Raw genomic sequence first — 16,708 nt, 5'->3', positions numbered from 1 at the left:
CCTCTCCCTCTCCCTCTCCCTCTCCCTCTCCCTCTCCCTCTCCCTCTCCCTCTCCCTCTCCCTCTCCCTCTCCCTCTCCCTCTCCCTCTCCCTCTCCCTCTCCCTCTCCCTCTCCCTCTCCCTCTCCCTCTCCCTCTCCCCAGGACCCGGTGCTGTGAACCAGCTGGGAGGTTTCTTTGTCAATGGGCGCCCCCTCCCCATCTGCCAGAGGAGGAAGATCATTGAGCTGGCAGCCTGTGGCGTGAGGACCTCCGACATCTCCCGCAGCCTCAAGGTGCACCTTAGGCAGTGTTGGGGGTTGGGAGGTCTCCTCCCCCAGATCCCTTCCCACTGAGCTTCTGCCCCATCTGTCCCAGCAGTGGCCAAGGGAAGGCCAACAGTTGCCACCTGTCTGTTTCTGTTAAAGCCTTTGAGGTGGTCCAGGAATGTGGTGGAGGCTCCATCCCTGGAGACAGTCAGTGCCAGGCTTGGTGGGGCTCTGAGCAGCCTGCTCTAGTTGAAGAGGTCCCTGCTCACTGCAGTGGGGTTGGGCAAGATGAGCTTGGAGGGTCCCCTCCCAGCCAACCCATCCCATGGTTCCATGGGCAAGATGAGCTTGGAGGGTCCCTTCCCAGCCAACCCATCCCATGGTTCCATGGGCAAGATGAGCTTGGAGGGTCCCCTCCCAGCCAACCCATCCCATGGTTCCATGGACAAGATGAGCTTGGAGGGTCCCTTCCCAGCCAACCCATCCCATGGTTGCATGGACAAGATGAGCTTGGAGGGTCCCCACCCAGCCAACCCATCCCATGGTTCCATGGGCAAGATGAGCTTGGAGGGTCCCTTCCCAGCCAACCCATCCCATGGTTGCATGGACAAGATGAGCTTGGAGGGTCCCTTCCCAGCCAACCCATCCCATGGTTCCATGACCTGCAGGTCTCCAATGGCTGTGTCAGCAAGATCCTGAGTCAGTACTACAGAACAGGGGCCGTGGAGCCCAGGGCTGTTGGTGGCAGCAAGCCCAGGATGGTGACCCCCGAGGTGGTGGCCAGGATCACCCAGCTGAAGGTGGAGCAACCTTCACTCTTCGCCTGGGAGATCCAACAGCAGCTGCATTCTGAAGGCATCTGCAGCAGCAACAGGACCCCCAGTGTGAGTCCTTGAGATGGGGAGAACCCTGGGGGGGGGCTGTGGGGACTTGGGGGAGTGGTGATCCACAACCCTTTGGGTGGAGTGGTGTAGGATGGTGTCCATTGCTGGTGATGATGGGGATAGATGAGAAAGGAAGAGGTTTAGAGAAGCAGGTGTGGAGGAGAAGTCCTCCTCCAGCAAGTTTGGCACCATCTTGGGCACTGGGACGCCAAGGTGGGACTGGTGAGCACAGACCGTGAACTGGAATCTCCTGGTGATGGACCACTTGTGGTCTCCAGCCCCAAGGTGCAGGTTGCCTCATGGCAGATGTTGATAGTCCACCAAAATGGAAGGGTGGCCAGGCCAATAAAGAGAGGAGCAGGTAGGCATGGACCACAACATAGAGAAACCCTGGCATGGAGAGTCCATGGCATGGAGAGTCCATGGCACGTGCTTAGGTGTGGCTGCAGGAGAGCACTTTGGGGATGAGCTTTGGGGCATCAGCCTCAGGTTCTCCCCACCCTGGTGCTACCTGGGCACATCTCCAGCTCCTGCAGTGAGCAGGAGGACAGGTTGTCCATGGGAGCAAGGGGTGCCCATGGGAGCAAGGGGTGTCCATGGGACCAAAGGAAGTCCATGGGAGCAAGGGGTGCCCATGGGATCAAGGGGTGTCCATGGGATCAAGGGGTGCCCATGGGAGCAAGGGGTGTCCATGGGACCAAAGGAAGTCCATGGGATCAAGGGATGTCCATGGGAGCAAGGGGTGTCCATGGGACCAAAGGAAGTCCATGGGAGCAAGGGGTGTCCATGGGACCAAAGGAAGTCCATGGGAGCAAGGGGTGTCCATGGGATCAAAGGAAGTCCATGGGATCAAGGGGTGCCCATGGGAGCAAGGGGTGTCCATGGGACCAAAGGAAGTCCATGGGAGCAAGGGGTGTCCATGGGACCAAAGGAAGTCCATGGGAGCAAGGGGTGTCCATGGGATCAAAGGAAGTCCATGGGAGCAAGGGGTGTCCATGGGATCAAAGGAAGTCCATGGGATCAAGGGGTGCCCATGGGAGCAAGGGGTGTCCATGGGACCAAAGGAAGTCCATGGGAGCAAGGGGTGTCCATGGGACCAAAGGAAGTCCATGGGAGCAAGGAAGTCCATGGGAGCAAGGGGTGTCCATGGGAGCAAGGGGTGTCCATGGGATCAAAAGAAGTCCATGGGATCAAGGGGTGTCCATGGGACCAAAGGAAGTCCATGGGAGCAAGGGGTGTCCATGGGACCAAAGGAAGTCCATGGGAGCAAGGAAGTCCATGGGAGCAAGGGGTGTCCATGGGATCAAAGGAAGTCCATGGGATCAAGGGGTGTCCATGGGAGCAAGGGGTGCCCATGGGATCAAAGGAAGTCCATGGGATCAAAGGGTGTCCATGGGACCAAAGGAAGTCCATGGGAGCAAGGGATGCCCATTGGAGCAAGGGAAGTCCATGGGATCAAGGGGTGTCCATGGGACCAAAGGAAGTCCATGGGAGCAAGGGATGCCCATTGGAGCAAGGGAAGTCCATGGGATCAAGAGGTGTCCATGGAAGCAGGAGGCTCAAGCAACGCCCACACAGGTGAAATCCACACCCATGACCTCCTGCCCATGGCCCAACCTCATCTTCTCCCTGGCCAGGTCTCCTCCATCAACCGGGTGCTGAGGAACCTACCCAGCGACCTGCAGCTGGTGGCCAAGAGGGGTGAGCCTTGCTGGGGGTGGCATCTCAGGGTGGCATCCCATGGGAGAGGAACTGCTGGCAGCAGGCAGAGAGCTCCTGTGGGCCACCTTCTACCTTTCTTGTCCCCACAGTGTCCCCTCTCACTGTCCCCTCCATCCCATGCTCCCCAGGATGCCACCCACCCACCCAAACCGGTGCCGCCGTCTCCTTGGGCACCCAGCACCCAGCTCAGAGGTCCAGATCCAGCCAGCAGCTCCTGTTGGGCACCCAGCAGAGGACCAGGACAATATTCTCCAGCCAGCAGTCAGAAGCTCTGGAGAAAGGTTTGGTTCTCCTGGAGATGCCAACCAAACACTTGGCACCGCCCATGCCAAGTTGTCCCGGTGTGGTGCCAGGCTGGAGCAAAGCCATTCCCAAGGGTGGGAATTGTCCTCTCTTGGGTGGGCACCCTTTAGGTCATCCTTGTGGTGCCCCAAACCTCTCCAAGGGCTTGGTGATGAAGTAGCTGCAGCCACCCAGCCTGGCATCACCCACCAAAGGTGCCAGGGGTTGGCTGTGCCACACAGGTTGGGTCTGACCTTGCAGAATTCCAGAGGGGACAATACCCGGACACTGTCACCAGGGAGAGACTGGCAGAGGTCACCCAGCTCCCCGAGGCAACCATCAGGGTAAGGAGGTGCCCCACCAGCTGCTGGCACCTCGCCTGCCATCGTCCTGCTTGGCCAAAGCATGCCCAGATGAGCTGCTGGCATCGGGGTGCCCAGCCTGCTGGCTTTGGGGGGACACAGGGCACCCTCCTGGCACATGGGGACATCTCCAAACCCTGGTGCTGGTGGCAGAGGTGGGCACCTTAAGGTTTTGTGCACAGCTTGGGAGGTCTCTGCCCTCTTATGGCACGAGTGGGGCAGAGCTGGCACTGCCAGGATGTGCCAGGCCGTGGTGTCTCAGGCAGGGACAGGGGACAGAGACCCGCAGGCAGCAGCCCTTGTGCCTGGCACCTCAGCTGTGCCTGGCTCTGCACAGCATACAGGGGTTGTGGGGGGCACTGCTGGGCCCTGGCTTGGTGCCACAGGGCAGGGGTGGGTAGCATGTGGTTGCAGAATCATGGCAGGCTCCTCAGCACACTCCCTGGCACACTCCATGGCACAATCCTTCTCACTCTCCATGGCACATTCTGTGGCACAAACCATGACAGACTCCATGGCACCACACTGTGGCCCAATCCCTGGCACACACCCACCCAGGGCACCTTCTGTACCCCCTGTCCTCTGCCAACCCGCCACCAGTTACATGCCACCCCCTTCCCCTCCCAGTCCCAGCCCGGGTTCTCCCATCCTGATGCCCAGGCAATGTCCTTCTGTGCCAGGGCAGCGGTGCCCACACACAGAGCCACCTCATGCCATGGCGATGCCCACCAGTGGCTGCCATGGCCTGTGCTGGAGACGGACCCTGGAGCTTGGCACGAGCTTGCGGCACCGTGAGGTGCGGAGGCCTGGGCTGCCACGCCCAAGGGTGCGTGAGCAACCCATGTGCCGAGGGCGTGGGTGCCACACGGTGGGCTTGGCACTGCTGGCACCCTCAGAGCCCCCCTCCCACCTCCCCAGGTCTGGTTCTCAAACAGAAGAGCCAAGTGGAGACGCCAAGCCAGGCAGAGGCTGGAGGCTGCTGGTGGTGCAGGTGACAGCCCACGGGGCGGAGTGGGACAGAAGACGGCAGCTGGTGCCCAGGGGAGGGGGGTCTAGAGGCCAGGGGTCACCCTGGGAATGGGCACGGCTGAAACTGGACACAGGGTGTCTTGGTTTGCTTCCCAGTACCACAGCCCTCCTGGGGGCTGTGGAGAGGACAGGGATGCCCTCTGTGGCACACCGCCGGCACAAGGTGCCCAAACCAGCCCAAAAGCACAGCTGCTGGCACAGAGGGTGCCCAAACCACCATGCTGCCATGCCCACCCCAAAAGCACAGCTGCTGGCACAGATGCTGCCATGCCCACCCCAAATCAGGGCTGCTGGCACAGATTGTGCTATCCCCATCCCCAAAGTCAGAGCTGCTGGCACAGCTGGTGCCATCCCCACCACACTGCCACCCCCCACCTCTCCCTACACAGGCTCCTGGTGTGAGTGGATCCTGCCCCGTGGGGTGCCCATGGCTGCTTTCTGTCCCCTCTCCAGGAGAGCCACCAGCTCCACACAGGTAGGAGATGGCTGGGGGGGTCCCTCCCCGCTCTGCAGTCTGCAAAGGAGGTGGCTGGGGGGCTCTGGGCACCTTCTGGAGGCCATGAGCCAGGGATGGGCTCTCCTCTGCCCTCCCCATTGCTGGAGCCACCATGGAAGGGGATGCTTGGAAGGTGCCTGCCGAGGTGCCCTGGTCCCAGAGCATCCCCATGGATGATCCATGAGATCCCACCCTCTGCTCCCTATCCAGCACTTCCTGGCCACCTCCACCAGCTCACCACAGCCCCTCCACGGCCACGGTCATGGCCCTGGCCATGGGGATGGTCACAGCCATGCCCTCACCACCTTCCCTGGCACCCCAGCCCCTCTGCACCTCTGCACCTCCAGATGGGACGACTCCTGCTCTGGTAAAAGGCTGGGAGGGGGCTTGGGACCCCTGGGGATGGGCAGGGTGGGGGCCAGCAGCTGGATGTGGGACCCCCAGGGTGCAGGCACTTGGCATATCCCCTCCCCCTCCCCTAAACCCAGCCCCCCCCCGATGTGGGGTGCCAGTGCCCCTTGGCAATGTGTGGGGCTGGGGGCCATTCCTGACCCCCCTCCTAATTTCCATCCCACAGGAAGCCCCCCTCCAACTCCCTGGCAGCCCCTGGAGACCCCCTCCTTGGTCCTGCTGCCCCCCCAGGCTCATGGGCACCTCTCCACCAACCTCCTGCCTGCACCCCCAGTGCCACCAGTTGCCACCAGTCCCCCACAGCCCCTTGCCCACCTCCATGCTTTGGGGTGCCCCTGGCTCTGAGGGTCTCCACTGAGGTGGGGGGGAACACAGCAACAGCCCCCCCTGGGGAGCTCTTTCCCCTGGATCATGGTGCTGGAGGATGTCCTGTGCTGGTGACATCTGGGCCACCATTGCCTCCCCCCAGCTCCAAACTGGGACCCCCCCAGTAACCTCCCAGGTGAACCCCAGCCCAGGTCCAGTGGGGCACAACCAGGTTTGGGTGATGGGGTCTCAACACCTCGCTGGGGGAGGAGTTGTGCCCCCCTCCAGCTGGGTTACTGGTTTCTCCTGGTGCTGCTGCTGGTGGCATCAACCCTGCAGAGCCACCTCTTGTCCTGCAAGGCTTTGGTGCTGGACAGGCGAGGTCCTCCAAGCTCCCCCCAACACCTCATCATCCATGTGGCTGCTTCCTCTGGGCCACCACCATCTCTGGTGTCCCCACAGACCCACCCAAGCCCCTGCACCCACCCACCCCATTTCTCCAACCCAAACCCCAGCAAGGCCAGCACAGCTCCAGCAGCTCCCCAAACCATGCCCCTCAAGGGGCACCACCTCCATCCATCCTAAGTGCTGCCACTACCCAGGCAGTTAGAACTTCATACTGGGATTTGCTTGGCCACCAAGTCTTCCTCAGCTGCCTTGGGTGGCTTCTGGAGACCAGGACCAAGGTGACACCCCCGGGGCTGTGCCTGGGGTCATGCAGTGGGAGCTGAGGGCTTTGGGGGCCGCCTCATCACGCTGGAGCTTTGTCACCATCGCCGCTGCCACGTCCCTGGCACAGGAACACTGCAGAAGGGTTGCCCCTGTCCCTGTCCTGCTGCACCCCAAGCCACCATCTTTCATGGAATCACAGAACTGTTTGGCTTGGAAGAGACCTCCAAGATCCTGGAGGCCAACCCTGAACCCAGCACTGCCAGAGCACCACCAAACAATGGCCCTCAGCACCACACCTCCACGGCTCTGAAACCCCTCCAGGGATGGGGACTCCACCTGGGCAGCCTGGGCCAGGCCTGGGCAATCCTCAAGGGGCAGAAATTGTTCCTCATGTCCAATCTAAACCTCCCCTGGGGAAAGCTGAGGCCATTTCTTCTTGTCCCATCACTTGGGAGAAGACCTTGATGCCCTCCTGACTCCCAGCTCCTTCCAGGGAGTTGTAGAGAGCCAGAGGGTCTCCCCTCAGCCTCCTTTGCTCCAGGCTCAACACCCCCAGGTCCTTCAGCTGCTCCTCACAAGTCCTCCAGACCCTTCCCCAGCTTTGTCACCCTTTTCTGGACCTGCTCCAGCCCCTCAATGTCCTTCTCACTCCAGATGTTGGGTTGCTACTGGTGGGGATGTCCGGGGGGATGAGGAGCAGTGGGGATGGCAGTGAGGGACATGGTTGGGGATGTCCTCTCCTGGCTGCCAGGCTGATGAAGGGCCAGTGCCATCAGGGGGGTTGTTGGAGCTGCTCCTGTGCTGTTTCCCTGCAGCAGATGACCTCCTTCCTTATTCAGCACCAGGGGTGGGGGGCTAGGGGAAAAAAATCCCTTTCTTTTCTCTCCCAGAAGTTGGAAGCCCTGGTGACTCAAGAGCCAGGAAAGCCTGCTTCAGATAAAGCTTCCCCCCTCCAGCTTCTTGCTTTTCAATAAAACAAACAAACAAACAAAAGGACTCAGACAATTAGAAGCCTTGGAGGTGCCTTCACCACAGAAGGAGCTGCTGCTGGGGCACACAGCTTGGTGGGACACAGCCAGCAACCAGGCTGTGGTGAAGACCAGACCCATGGAGTGTCATACCTTGGGGTAACTGAGCAGCTCTGCCAAGGGTGGTGGTGGTGGTTTTGGGGTGGAACTCCATGACCTCCACCCTTCAGCTCTCGCTGAGCATTGAGCAGATCCCCTCTCAGGCTGCTCTTCTCCAGCCTCAACAACCCCAGGTTCCTCAGCTGTTCCTCACAAGTGCTCCAGACCCTTCTCCTCCTTCTCCAGACCCTTTCCCAACTTGGCTGCCCTTCTCTGGACCCCAGCATCTTCCCAGTCTCCACTGGACTCTCTCCAGTACCTCCCAGTCTCTCTGGGACTGGGGAGCCCAGAACTGGATCCAGTTCTCCAGCTGTGGTCTCAGCAGGACAGAGTAGAAGGGGAGGAGAACCTCCCTTGACCTGCTGGCCACACTCTTCTTGATGACCCCTAGGAGACTATTTGCCTTCTTGGCCTCTTGCTGTCTTGGTCCCAACCCTGTGAGATGCCACCACAGAACCAGTCCACCCAAGCAGAGCCCGAAGACTTTCCCCATCCCCACTCCCCTGGGTGGCTCCAATCATCCCAGTTGTCATCTCCTGACTTCCCTGCATGAACACTCCAGAGGTGGATCATCATCTTCTACCACCCAGCACCAGACTGGCATCTCCTGAGCTGGCAGAGGCAAGTGGTGGCATGCTGGGCTCTGAGGAACCAGCCCTGCTCCACACCATGGCGATGGATATCAGGAAGTTCTACCACCCAATATCACAGTGTTGGCACAGCCATGGAAGGCATCTCCAACCAGGTAAGCTCCAAGGGCATCTCCAAACCATCTCTCAGGTGGGGCTGAGTTCTTTCCCACCCATTGCCCAGCAGCTGGTCACTTGCCAGCACCACCACTGTGGTGCCCACAGCTGTGTGTTTTACCCCAAGTTCCAACCCTGAGCATTCTGCCTGGCTTCCTCTGCTCCATGTGGAGGGTTGTGGGGTCTGGACCCACAGCCTCATCTGACAGAAGGGTGGCACGGCCATCCCAGTGTCAGGATGTGATGATGATGATGATGATGGATGAACCAGGATGGTCAATGCCATGGGACTTCACCTTGCTGGTGCAGGACACGGTGGTGACATGGTGGCTTCTTGGTGAGACCTGGGTGGCCATGGGGCAGCAGAGGGGTGCAGGGTGGCATTGAGGACAGAGCCATTGGGCAGTAGTGACCCAAAATGCCATCCCCTGCCCCAAAACTGGCCCAAATCACTCCTGCAGAAAGCAGGGGGGACAGGTAGGGGATTTCCCATTCTTCTCCCTTTCTGACCCCATGCCCCTGCAGCTTGGCACTGGGGGGGCAGTGACCCTGTACCCCCAAAGCGAGGCCAGTGGGGTTGCACTTGGGAGACCCCCTTCCATGCTCCCTCCATGGTGCTGTGCCGAGTGGAACTCCTGTCCCGCCGTGGGGCTATGTTTGGGGGCACCCCCATCCCTTTAATGCCTCCACAGGGTTGTGTTGGGGGACCCACGGACCCCCATGGGGCTGCCCCTCGGGACCCCTTTTCCATGTTCTCCCGTTGTGCTGTACTGGGGGACCCCCACTCCCCGGAACCCTTTTCCCCTGCCCCCCGACTGAGGCGGCTTGCCCGGTCTTTGCCATGGGGCTGCCCCCGCGGACTCCCTTGCCCCCGGTTCCCCGAGACTTCTTTTCCCGGGCCCTCTGTTCCCCTGCGGGGCTGCCCCCAGGACCCTTTCCCCTGTCCCCGCCACGGGTCTGTACCCCGCTCCCCGCTCCCCAGTCCCGGGGATGCTCAGCGCCTCCCTGCGCCTCCCTGCGGCTCCCCTCACTGCCCGCTGGGCGGCGCCCTGCAGCGGGCGCTGACGCGATGACGTCACAACGCAAAACGTGGGGGGGCGTATCTCCAGGCGGCGGCGCGCGGCGGGAGGCCACGTGGGAGCGCTCGCGGCCCCCCTTTTGCCGACGTGTCCCTGGCGCCGCCGCGTGCCCCCCGGAAGTCCCGTCTCTTCCCAGCGCGTGGCTTCCCGTGACGTCACCCCCCGCCGCGGCCCTCTCGTGCCGCGCCGCGCGTCGCTATTGGTTGAAACCCAGAAGGGACGGGGCGGAGCCGACAGAGGGAGGGGGCGTCTCATTGGCTGACGGCCTGGTTGGGGGGCGTGGCTAGCGGTTTGGCCCCGCCTCGTCCCTCATCGCCCCGCCCCCGCCCCGCGGTTCCCTTCCGCGCTCGGACCGGGCCCGCTCCCCTCTTTCCGCCGCTTTCCGATCCCCTCCGTCGCTCTGTCCCGGCTCCCTGCGCTCTGTCCCGGCTCCGTTGTCATGGCCTCCGCGGCCGCCTCTGGCCAGGGCGGCTCCGCGCCGCCGCTCACCGTCCAGCGCGGTATCGTTAAGATGGTAAGAGCTCTGCCCGCTGCCGCTGTTCCCCGTGGGCCTTCCCTGTGGTTTTCCCTTCTTCTGTACCTTGCCCCTTGTGGCAGCTGAACCGGTCACGGCGGCAGCTCCCGTCGGTGGTTGGGGGCTCTCCGGTACCCGGGGTCCGTCCGCCGCCTGCAGCCCCCTGCGGTATTCGGGAACCCTCTCCGGTGTCTGGCACCCCCTATACCGTCTGGAGTCCCCTCTGGTAGCGGGAACCCCCTCTCCGGTACCCGGGACTCTTCCACTTCTTCCAGGCCCCCTCCGGTACGCGGGACCTTTCTCCAGTACTCGGGACTCCTCTACCTCCCGTAGCCCTCTCCGGTACCTGAGACTCCCCTCGAGTGTACGGGATCCCCCCCTTCACTCTCTACTTCCCATCCCTGTAACTGGGACCTCCAGCCTCTCTGCCCCCAGTCCGGTACCGTGAGCTCCTCCACCTCCCGTAGCCCCCTCCGCTACCGTACCTCCTGTACCCCTTTCACTCCCCATCTTGCTTCTCGGTGACCAGGAACCCTACCGCCAATGCAGCCCCCTCCGATACCGGGGACCTCCCTCCGGTACTATGACCCTCTCCACTTCCTCTCCCGGAGTCCCGTGGGCTGCCCGCGGCTGCCGGTCCTGGCACCCCCGGGGTGTCCCCCCGAGTCCTCTATTCCTTCCCGAGTCCGGTGACAAGGCTGAACCGGGGGGTAAGGGGTGGGGCTGGAGGGTCCCGTTAGCCCGGGAAGGGGCAGGAAGAGCTTTGGGGTTTCCCCTTGAAGCTGAGGGTTTGGGGGTTGCCAAAAGGCTTAGGGGGGCACTGGAGTGGGACAGTGGGAGGGGTTTAGGGAGGACATTGGAGGGGTTTGGGGGATGGTTCAGGTGTTTGGGGGACACAGGGCTTTGGGGTCACTGGTGGCTTTGGGCGACACCTGAGAGTTTGAAGGGGGTCACTAGAGGGTTTGGGTGACACTGGAGGTTTTGGGGGCACTGGGGGTTTGGAGGTCACCGAGGACATCAGATGGTTTGGGGGACACTGGAGGGTTAGGTGTCACTGAGGGACTGAGGTCACTAGAAGGTTTGGGGGATGCTGGGGGGATTTTGGGGGACACTGAAGTTTGGGAGACACGGGGGTCTGGGACATCAAAGGGTTTTGAGGGTGCCAGAGGACTTGGGGGCTGCTGGGGGGTTGGGGGTTGCTGATAGTTTGGGGGACACCAGAGGACTGGGGATGCTGTGGCGTTTGGGGGAACACCAGAGGGCTTGGGGGCACCAGAGGTTTGAAGCTGTTGAGAGCTTGGGGGTCACCAGAGGGTTTTGGGGATGCTGGGGGGGTTGGGGTCTCCAGAAGGTTTTAAGGATGCCAAGGCTTTGGGGATCACCATAGATTTTGGGGTCACCAGAGGGTTTTGGGGACACTGGGGTTTTGGGGTCTTCCTTCTCTTTTCCTGACCACCACCCCAAAATCTCCACTCCCAGACCCTTGGTGTCCCCCAACCCCTCTGATGACCTCTGATGGCCTCTGGTTACCACCAAAACTCTGCAGCATCCCCAAACTGTTGGTGTCCTCCAAACCCTCTGGTCACCCCCCAAAACCCTCTCCATCACCCCCCAGGCCCTTTGGTACCCCCCAAAACCCTCAGTGGTCTCCAGACTCTCAGATGTCCCCAAACCCTCTGATGTCACCAAATCTCCAGCATCCCCCAAACCTAACCTTGTCCTGACCTTGGCACATCCATGGTGGGCAAACAGAGCCTTGGGATTGGTTGCCCTGTGGTCCTGAATCTGTCATGGGGGTGGGCACAGAGGAGATGCCATGGGGCAAGCAGAGCCTTGGCATTGGCCTGGTGGATCTGTGGTGGGGGTGGGCACAGAGGAGATGCCATGGGGCAAGCAGAGCCTTGGCATTGGCCTGGTGGATCTGTGGTGGGGGTGGGCACGGAGGAGATGCCATGGGGCAAGCAGAGCCTTGGCATTGGGCTGGTAGATCTGTGGTGGGGGTGGGCACAGAGGAGATGCCATGGGGCAGGCAGAGCCTTGGCATTGGGCTGGTGGATCTGTGGTGGGGGTGGGCACAGAAGAGATGCCATGGGGCAAGCAGAGCCTTGGCATTGGGCTGGTGGATCTGTGGTGGGGGTGGGCACAGAGGAGATGCCATGGGGCAAGCAGAGCCTTGGCATTGGGCTGGTGGATCTGTGGTGGGGGTGGGCACAGAGGAGATGCCATGGGGCAAGCAGAGCCTTGGCATTGGGCTGGTGGATCTGTGGTGGGGGTGGGCACGGAGGAGATGCCATGGGGCAGGCAGAGCCTTGGCATTGGGCTGGTGGATCTGTGGTGGGGGTGGGCACGGAGGAGATGCCATGGGGCAAGCAGAGCCTTGGCATTGGGCTGGTGGATCTGTGGTGGGGGTGGGCACGGAGGAGATGCCATGGGGCAGGCAGAGCCTTGGCATTGGGCTGGTGGATCTGTGGTGGGGGTGGGCACGGAGGAGATGCCATGGGGCAGGCAGAGCCTTGGCATTGGGCTGGTGGATCTGTGGTGGGGGTGGGCACGGAGGAGATGCCATGGGGCAGGCAGAGCCTTGGGAGGGATGCGGTGGATCTGCCAGCTCCTCGAACCATGGAATCATTTCTGTAGGAGAGAACCTTGCAGATCCTCAGCTCCAGCCTCTTGGGTCCAGCCTGACTCCTCCAGGCCCACGAGGAATTGTGCTGAGGGTCAAGATCCATCCTCGGAAGCCTCCCTGCGGACGTCTTCAGCTCCATCGCCTCCTGCTCCTGCTGCCTGCGGACCCCAGGGGAGCAGAGGACAGCCCATAACCCTTCTCGTTCTTCTCGCCCTGGCCAGGTGCTGTCAGGCTGCGCCATCATCGTGCGTGGGCAGCCGCGCGGCGGGCCGCCACCGGAGCGCCAGATCAACCTCAGCAACATCCGCGCCGGGAACCTGGCCCGCCGCGCCGCCGCCGGGCAGCCCGACGCCAAGGACACCCCCGACGAGGTAGGTGCCGCCAGCAGCGCCCTCTCCAGCCTTCGGCGTGCCACAGCGCCTTCTCCAGCCCTGCTGCTCCAGCTGTGGGGGGCCGCAGCACCTTTCTGCTCCACGCTGCTGGCCCAGCCTTAAGCACCGCAGCATGGAGTCGTGGGGTGGTCAGGGTTGGCAGGGACCTCAAGGATCATCCAGTTCCAACCCCCCTGCCATGGGCAGGGACTCCTCACACTAGATCAGGTTGCTCAGAGCCACATCCAGCCAGGCCTTCAAAACCTCCAGGGATGAGGCTTTCCACCACCTCCCTGGGCAAGCTGTGCCAGTGTCTCACCACCCTCATGGGGGAGAACTTCTTCCTAACATCCAATCTGAATCCACCTATTTCTAGTTTTGCTCCATTTCCCTCAGTCCTATCACTCCCTGACACCCTAAAATGTCCCTCCCCAGCTTTCTTGTAGTCCCTTTCAGATCCTAGAAGGCCACAATAAGGTCTTCTTGGAGCCTTCTCTTCTCCAGACTGACAGCCTCAACTCCCTCAGTCTGTCCTCACAGGAGAGGTGCTCCAGCCCTTTGACCATCCTCATGGCCCTTCTCTGGACATGCTCCAGCACCTCCAGAACTGGAGGCAGTACTCCAGGTGGGGTCTCACCAGAGCTGAGTAGAGGGGGAGAATCTCCTCCCTCGACCTGCTGGCTATGCTTCTGTTGATGCAGCCCAGGATGTGATTGGCTTTCTGGGCTGCAAGTGCACACTGCTGGTTCATGATGAGCTTCTCATCCACCAGCACCCCCGAGTCCTTTACTTCAGGGCTGCTCTCGAGCCAGTTCTCAAGCAGCTCTCAAGCATGTTCTTCCCCAGGCTGCTGGTCTAACTCTGAGGAACACAGCACCTTCTTCTCCAGGCTGCTAGTCCAACCTTGAAGACCACAGCCCTACCTCCAGGCTGATGGTCCCACTCTGAAGACCACAGCACTTTTGACTTGGCCATTGCCCTTCTTAGCCAAGACCTCCTTCTGTCCCATGGGGTTCAGGCAGCATGTTCTTCTCAACACCTTCCATCATCCTTCAAGAGATTCTTTTCCTCCTCCAACCTCCCAGTACAGATTTTGGGGTGGACTTCTCCTTCCTGACCTTGGTATGGTGAGGATATGGACAAACATTGTCCACAAACAAGGACCAGTCATGGTCTGAAGGACCAGGAGAACATTCCTTTCCATCGTCCTTTAAGAGATCCCCACCTGCCAGTATGGATTTTGGGGCAGACTTCTCCACCCTGACCTTGTTATGGTCAGGATTGTGCACCAGCAAGGCCCAGTCATAGTCTGAAGAACCAGAAGAAGCTGATGGTGCCTCCAGGCCTCCTCTGTTGGTCTTTACCTGCCCCAAGCTGGGGGTGGAGGAAGCACCAGCGGTGGTGCTTTGGCAGGTTGAGTGCTGGTAGCAACTGGTGGCACTGGCTTGGTGTCTGTGGGAGAACCTTGGGCCACCACCCATCCTCCTCCCTAATCCTGTGGGTGGTGGGAAGCTGTGGTAGATAATTGTTCTCCTTGGGGACTTTGTCTTCTCAAGGTTGGCTTTGAGATGTCACTCATCTGAAGATGTGACAGGGTGGCTTAATTGGTTCCCAGTACGTCATCTTCTCCACCAGTTTCCCACCCACCTTCTGCAGGGTTTGAGCTTCACTGGGGAGCTCCAGCTCTGGAGCTGGGAAGGTGCAGAGGAGCTGCAAGGGATTGATTTCTGCCATCTGGATGTGGTCACCATGGCTGGTCCTGCTTTCCTCTGTCGCCTTCAACCTTGAGAAGGAGCCTTGAGGAGCTTCCACCATGTTCCTGGGTGCTGGGACTTGCCCAGACCTCTGTGTTCCTGACCCACATTCATGGGTGCTGGAGCTCATCCAGACCTCCATGTTCTAGGCCTCCTTCTGTCCCTGGAGCTTTTCTGGTCTCATCCAGCTGGATCTGAACACTTGAGGAGCACTTGGCCATCTGGAAAACCAACTTGGAGGGGGACAAACCCAAGCTTTGGGGTGGCTGGAGGTGGGGAGAGGGGAGGTGATTCTCCTGGAGAGCAACAGGGCTGGGTTCTTCTGGAAGTTCTTGAGTTGCTAAGAGCCTTCTCTGTGGTCCCAGGGGAAGTGGTGGAGGAGAAGGTGAGTTCCTTGGTTGTGTCTGACCCATTGGCTTCTTTCCCTCCAGCCCTGGGGCTTTCCAGCTCGGGAGTTCCTGCGGAAGAAGCTGATTGGGAAGGAGGTTTGCTTCACCGTGGAGTACAAGACCCCGCAAGGCCGGGAGTATGGGATGGTCTACCTGGGCAAAGGTGAGTTCTGAGGAGGTTCCTCAAGCACCCAAAGGGCTGCTGACAAGGTTTTGCAGGGGGGTGGGGGTGGTGTTCATGGCTGGAGGGTGGGTTGGGATGTGGTGTGGGTACCAAAGTCCCCAAACCCCAGCGTGCTGCTGGTGGGAAGGGGCCTCTGGAGATCATGTGGCCCAAAGCAGGGCCACCCCCAGCAGCTTGCCTGGGGTCACAATGGCCAGGTGGGGTTGGAAGCTCTCCAGAGAAGGAGACTCCACAACCTCCCTCGTCTCCATCACCCTCCAAGCCAACAAGTGGCTCCTGGGTTCCAGCTGGTGCCTGTTGCCCCTTGCCCTGTCCCTGGACACCACTGCCAAGAGTCTTGCCCCATCCTCTTACCCCTGCCTGGGAGTGGAAGGGTCTGCAAGTCCTAGTGGACAGCGAGTTGCCCATGAGCCAGCAACGTGGCCTCAGGAAGTCCAGTGGTGTCCTGGGGGGGCATCAAGAAGAGTGTGGCCAGCAGGTCAAGGGAAGTTCTCTTCCCCTCTACTCCGCCCTGCTGAGGCTACAGTTGGACAACTGGACCCAGTTCTGGGCTCCCCAGTCCCAGAGAGACTGGGAGCTACTGGAGAGAGTCCAGTGGAGGCTGGGAAGATGCTGGGGTCCAAAGAAGGGCAACAAAGCTTGGGAAGGGTCTGGAAAACTGAGGGACTTGGGATTGTTGAGGCTGGAGAAGAGCAGCCTGAGAGGGGATCTGCTGAATGCTCAGCAAGAGCTCAAGGGTAGAGGTCATGAAGATGGGGCCAGACTCTTCTCAGTGGTGGCCAGTGAGAGGGCAAGGAGCAATGGGCACCAGCTGGAACCCAGGAGACATCTTGACTTTGAGGGTGGTGGAGTCCAGAGGGACTGTGGAGTTTCCTTCTCTGGAGAGCTTCCAACCCCTCCTGGCCATTGTGACCCTGGGCAAGCTGCTGTGGGTGCCCCTGCTGGAGCAGGAGGGTTGGACTGGCTGAGCTCCAGAGGTCCCTTCCCACCACCACCATGCTGGGGTTGGGTGCTTTCCAGGACTGAAGTGTTGGTACCTCCAGCTTGCCTCCCATGGTGACTCCTCATCAAGTCTTCTCCTCTCTTCACAGACACAAGTGGGGAGAACATTGCTGAGTCCCTGGTGGCTGAAGGTCTGGCCTCACGCCGGGAAGGGATCCGAACCAACAAGTACGTAGAGGGTTGGGTTCCTCCTCTAGGGACCTCATCTTCCTTCTGGGGTTCCTCACCTTGTCATGGAGGTGTTGGGTTCCTCAGCTTTGCCCAAGCACCAGCCCCTGCTCCTGGTTTTAATGTGATGCTCAGGTTTCACTGGTAGCAGTGTCCCAGGATGGTGACCTCTTGGCTTCAGGGCTCGAGGAGGGTCTCTGAAGGGTCGAGGAGGCTTTGAAGGAGCCTCATGGGGACCTTCTGGTGGCTTTGGGCTTGCTGTTCTGCTCCTTCAGTCCTCTCCTGCAAGGTCATGGAGCTGGCATCAGGAGAGGTTGACCACTCTGAACTCCAGGGT

At 60.7% G+C, this 16,708-nt stretch overlaps 2 protein-coding genes across 2 annotated transcripts in view; both read left to right on the top strand.

Annotated features, from left to right (window-relative positions):
• Positions 1-133: 133 nt before the first annotated feature.
• Positions 134-9,349, top strand: PAX4 (paired box 4; the record flags this gene model as incomplete). Its single annotated transcript, XM_054177855.1, has 5 exons — positions 134-274; positions 916-1,131; positions 2,769-2,832; positions 2,943-3,134; positions 9,267-9,349. Coding segments are annotated over 5 exons (696 nt in total), but the record flags the coding sequence as incomplete, so codon positions are not given.
• Positions 9,350-9,682: 333 nt separating this feature from the next.
• The window catches only part of SND1 (staphylococcal nuclease and tudor domain containing 1), an 88,442-nt gene continuing 81,416 nt past the window's right edge, over positions 9,683-16,708 (top strand). Inside the window, exons 1-4 of the mRNA XM_054177992.1 lie at positions 9,683-9,877; positions 12,725-12,874; positions 15,060-15,180; positions 16,293-16,371. Coding sequence (XP_054033967.1) covers positions 9,803-9,877; positions 12,725-12,874; positions 15,060-15,180; positions 16,293-16,371 — 425 coding nt within the window. The 5' untranslated portion in view covers positions 9,683-9,802. The remainder of the gene's footprint in view (positions 9,878-12,724; positions 12,875-15,059; positions 15,181-16,292; positions 16,372-16,708) is intronic.

Source organism: Dryobates pubescens, chromosome Z (assembly GCF_014839835.1).
Source record: "Dryobates pubescens isolate bDryPub1 chromosome Z, bDryPub1.pri, whole genome shotgun sequence".
NCBI classification, from domain to species: domain Eukaryota; kingdom Metazoa; phylum Chordata; class Aves; order Piciformes; family Picidae; genus Dryobates; species Dryobates pubescens.
The sequence above is the reverse complement of the archived record's forward strand: the minus strand, read 5'-3'. Positions and strand labels throughout refer to the sequence as shown.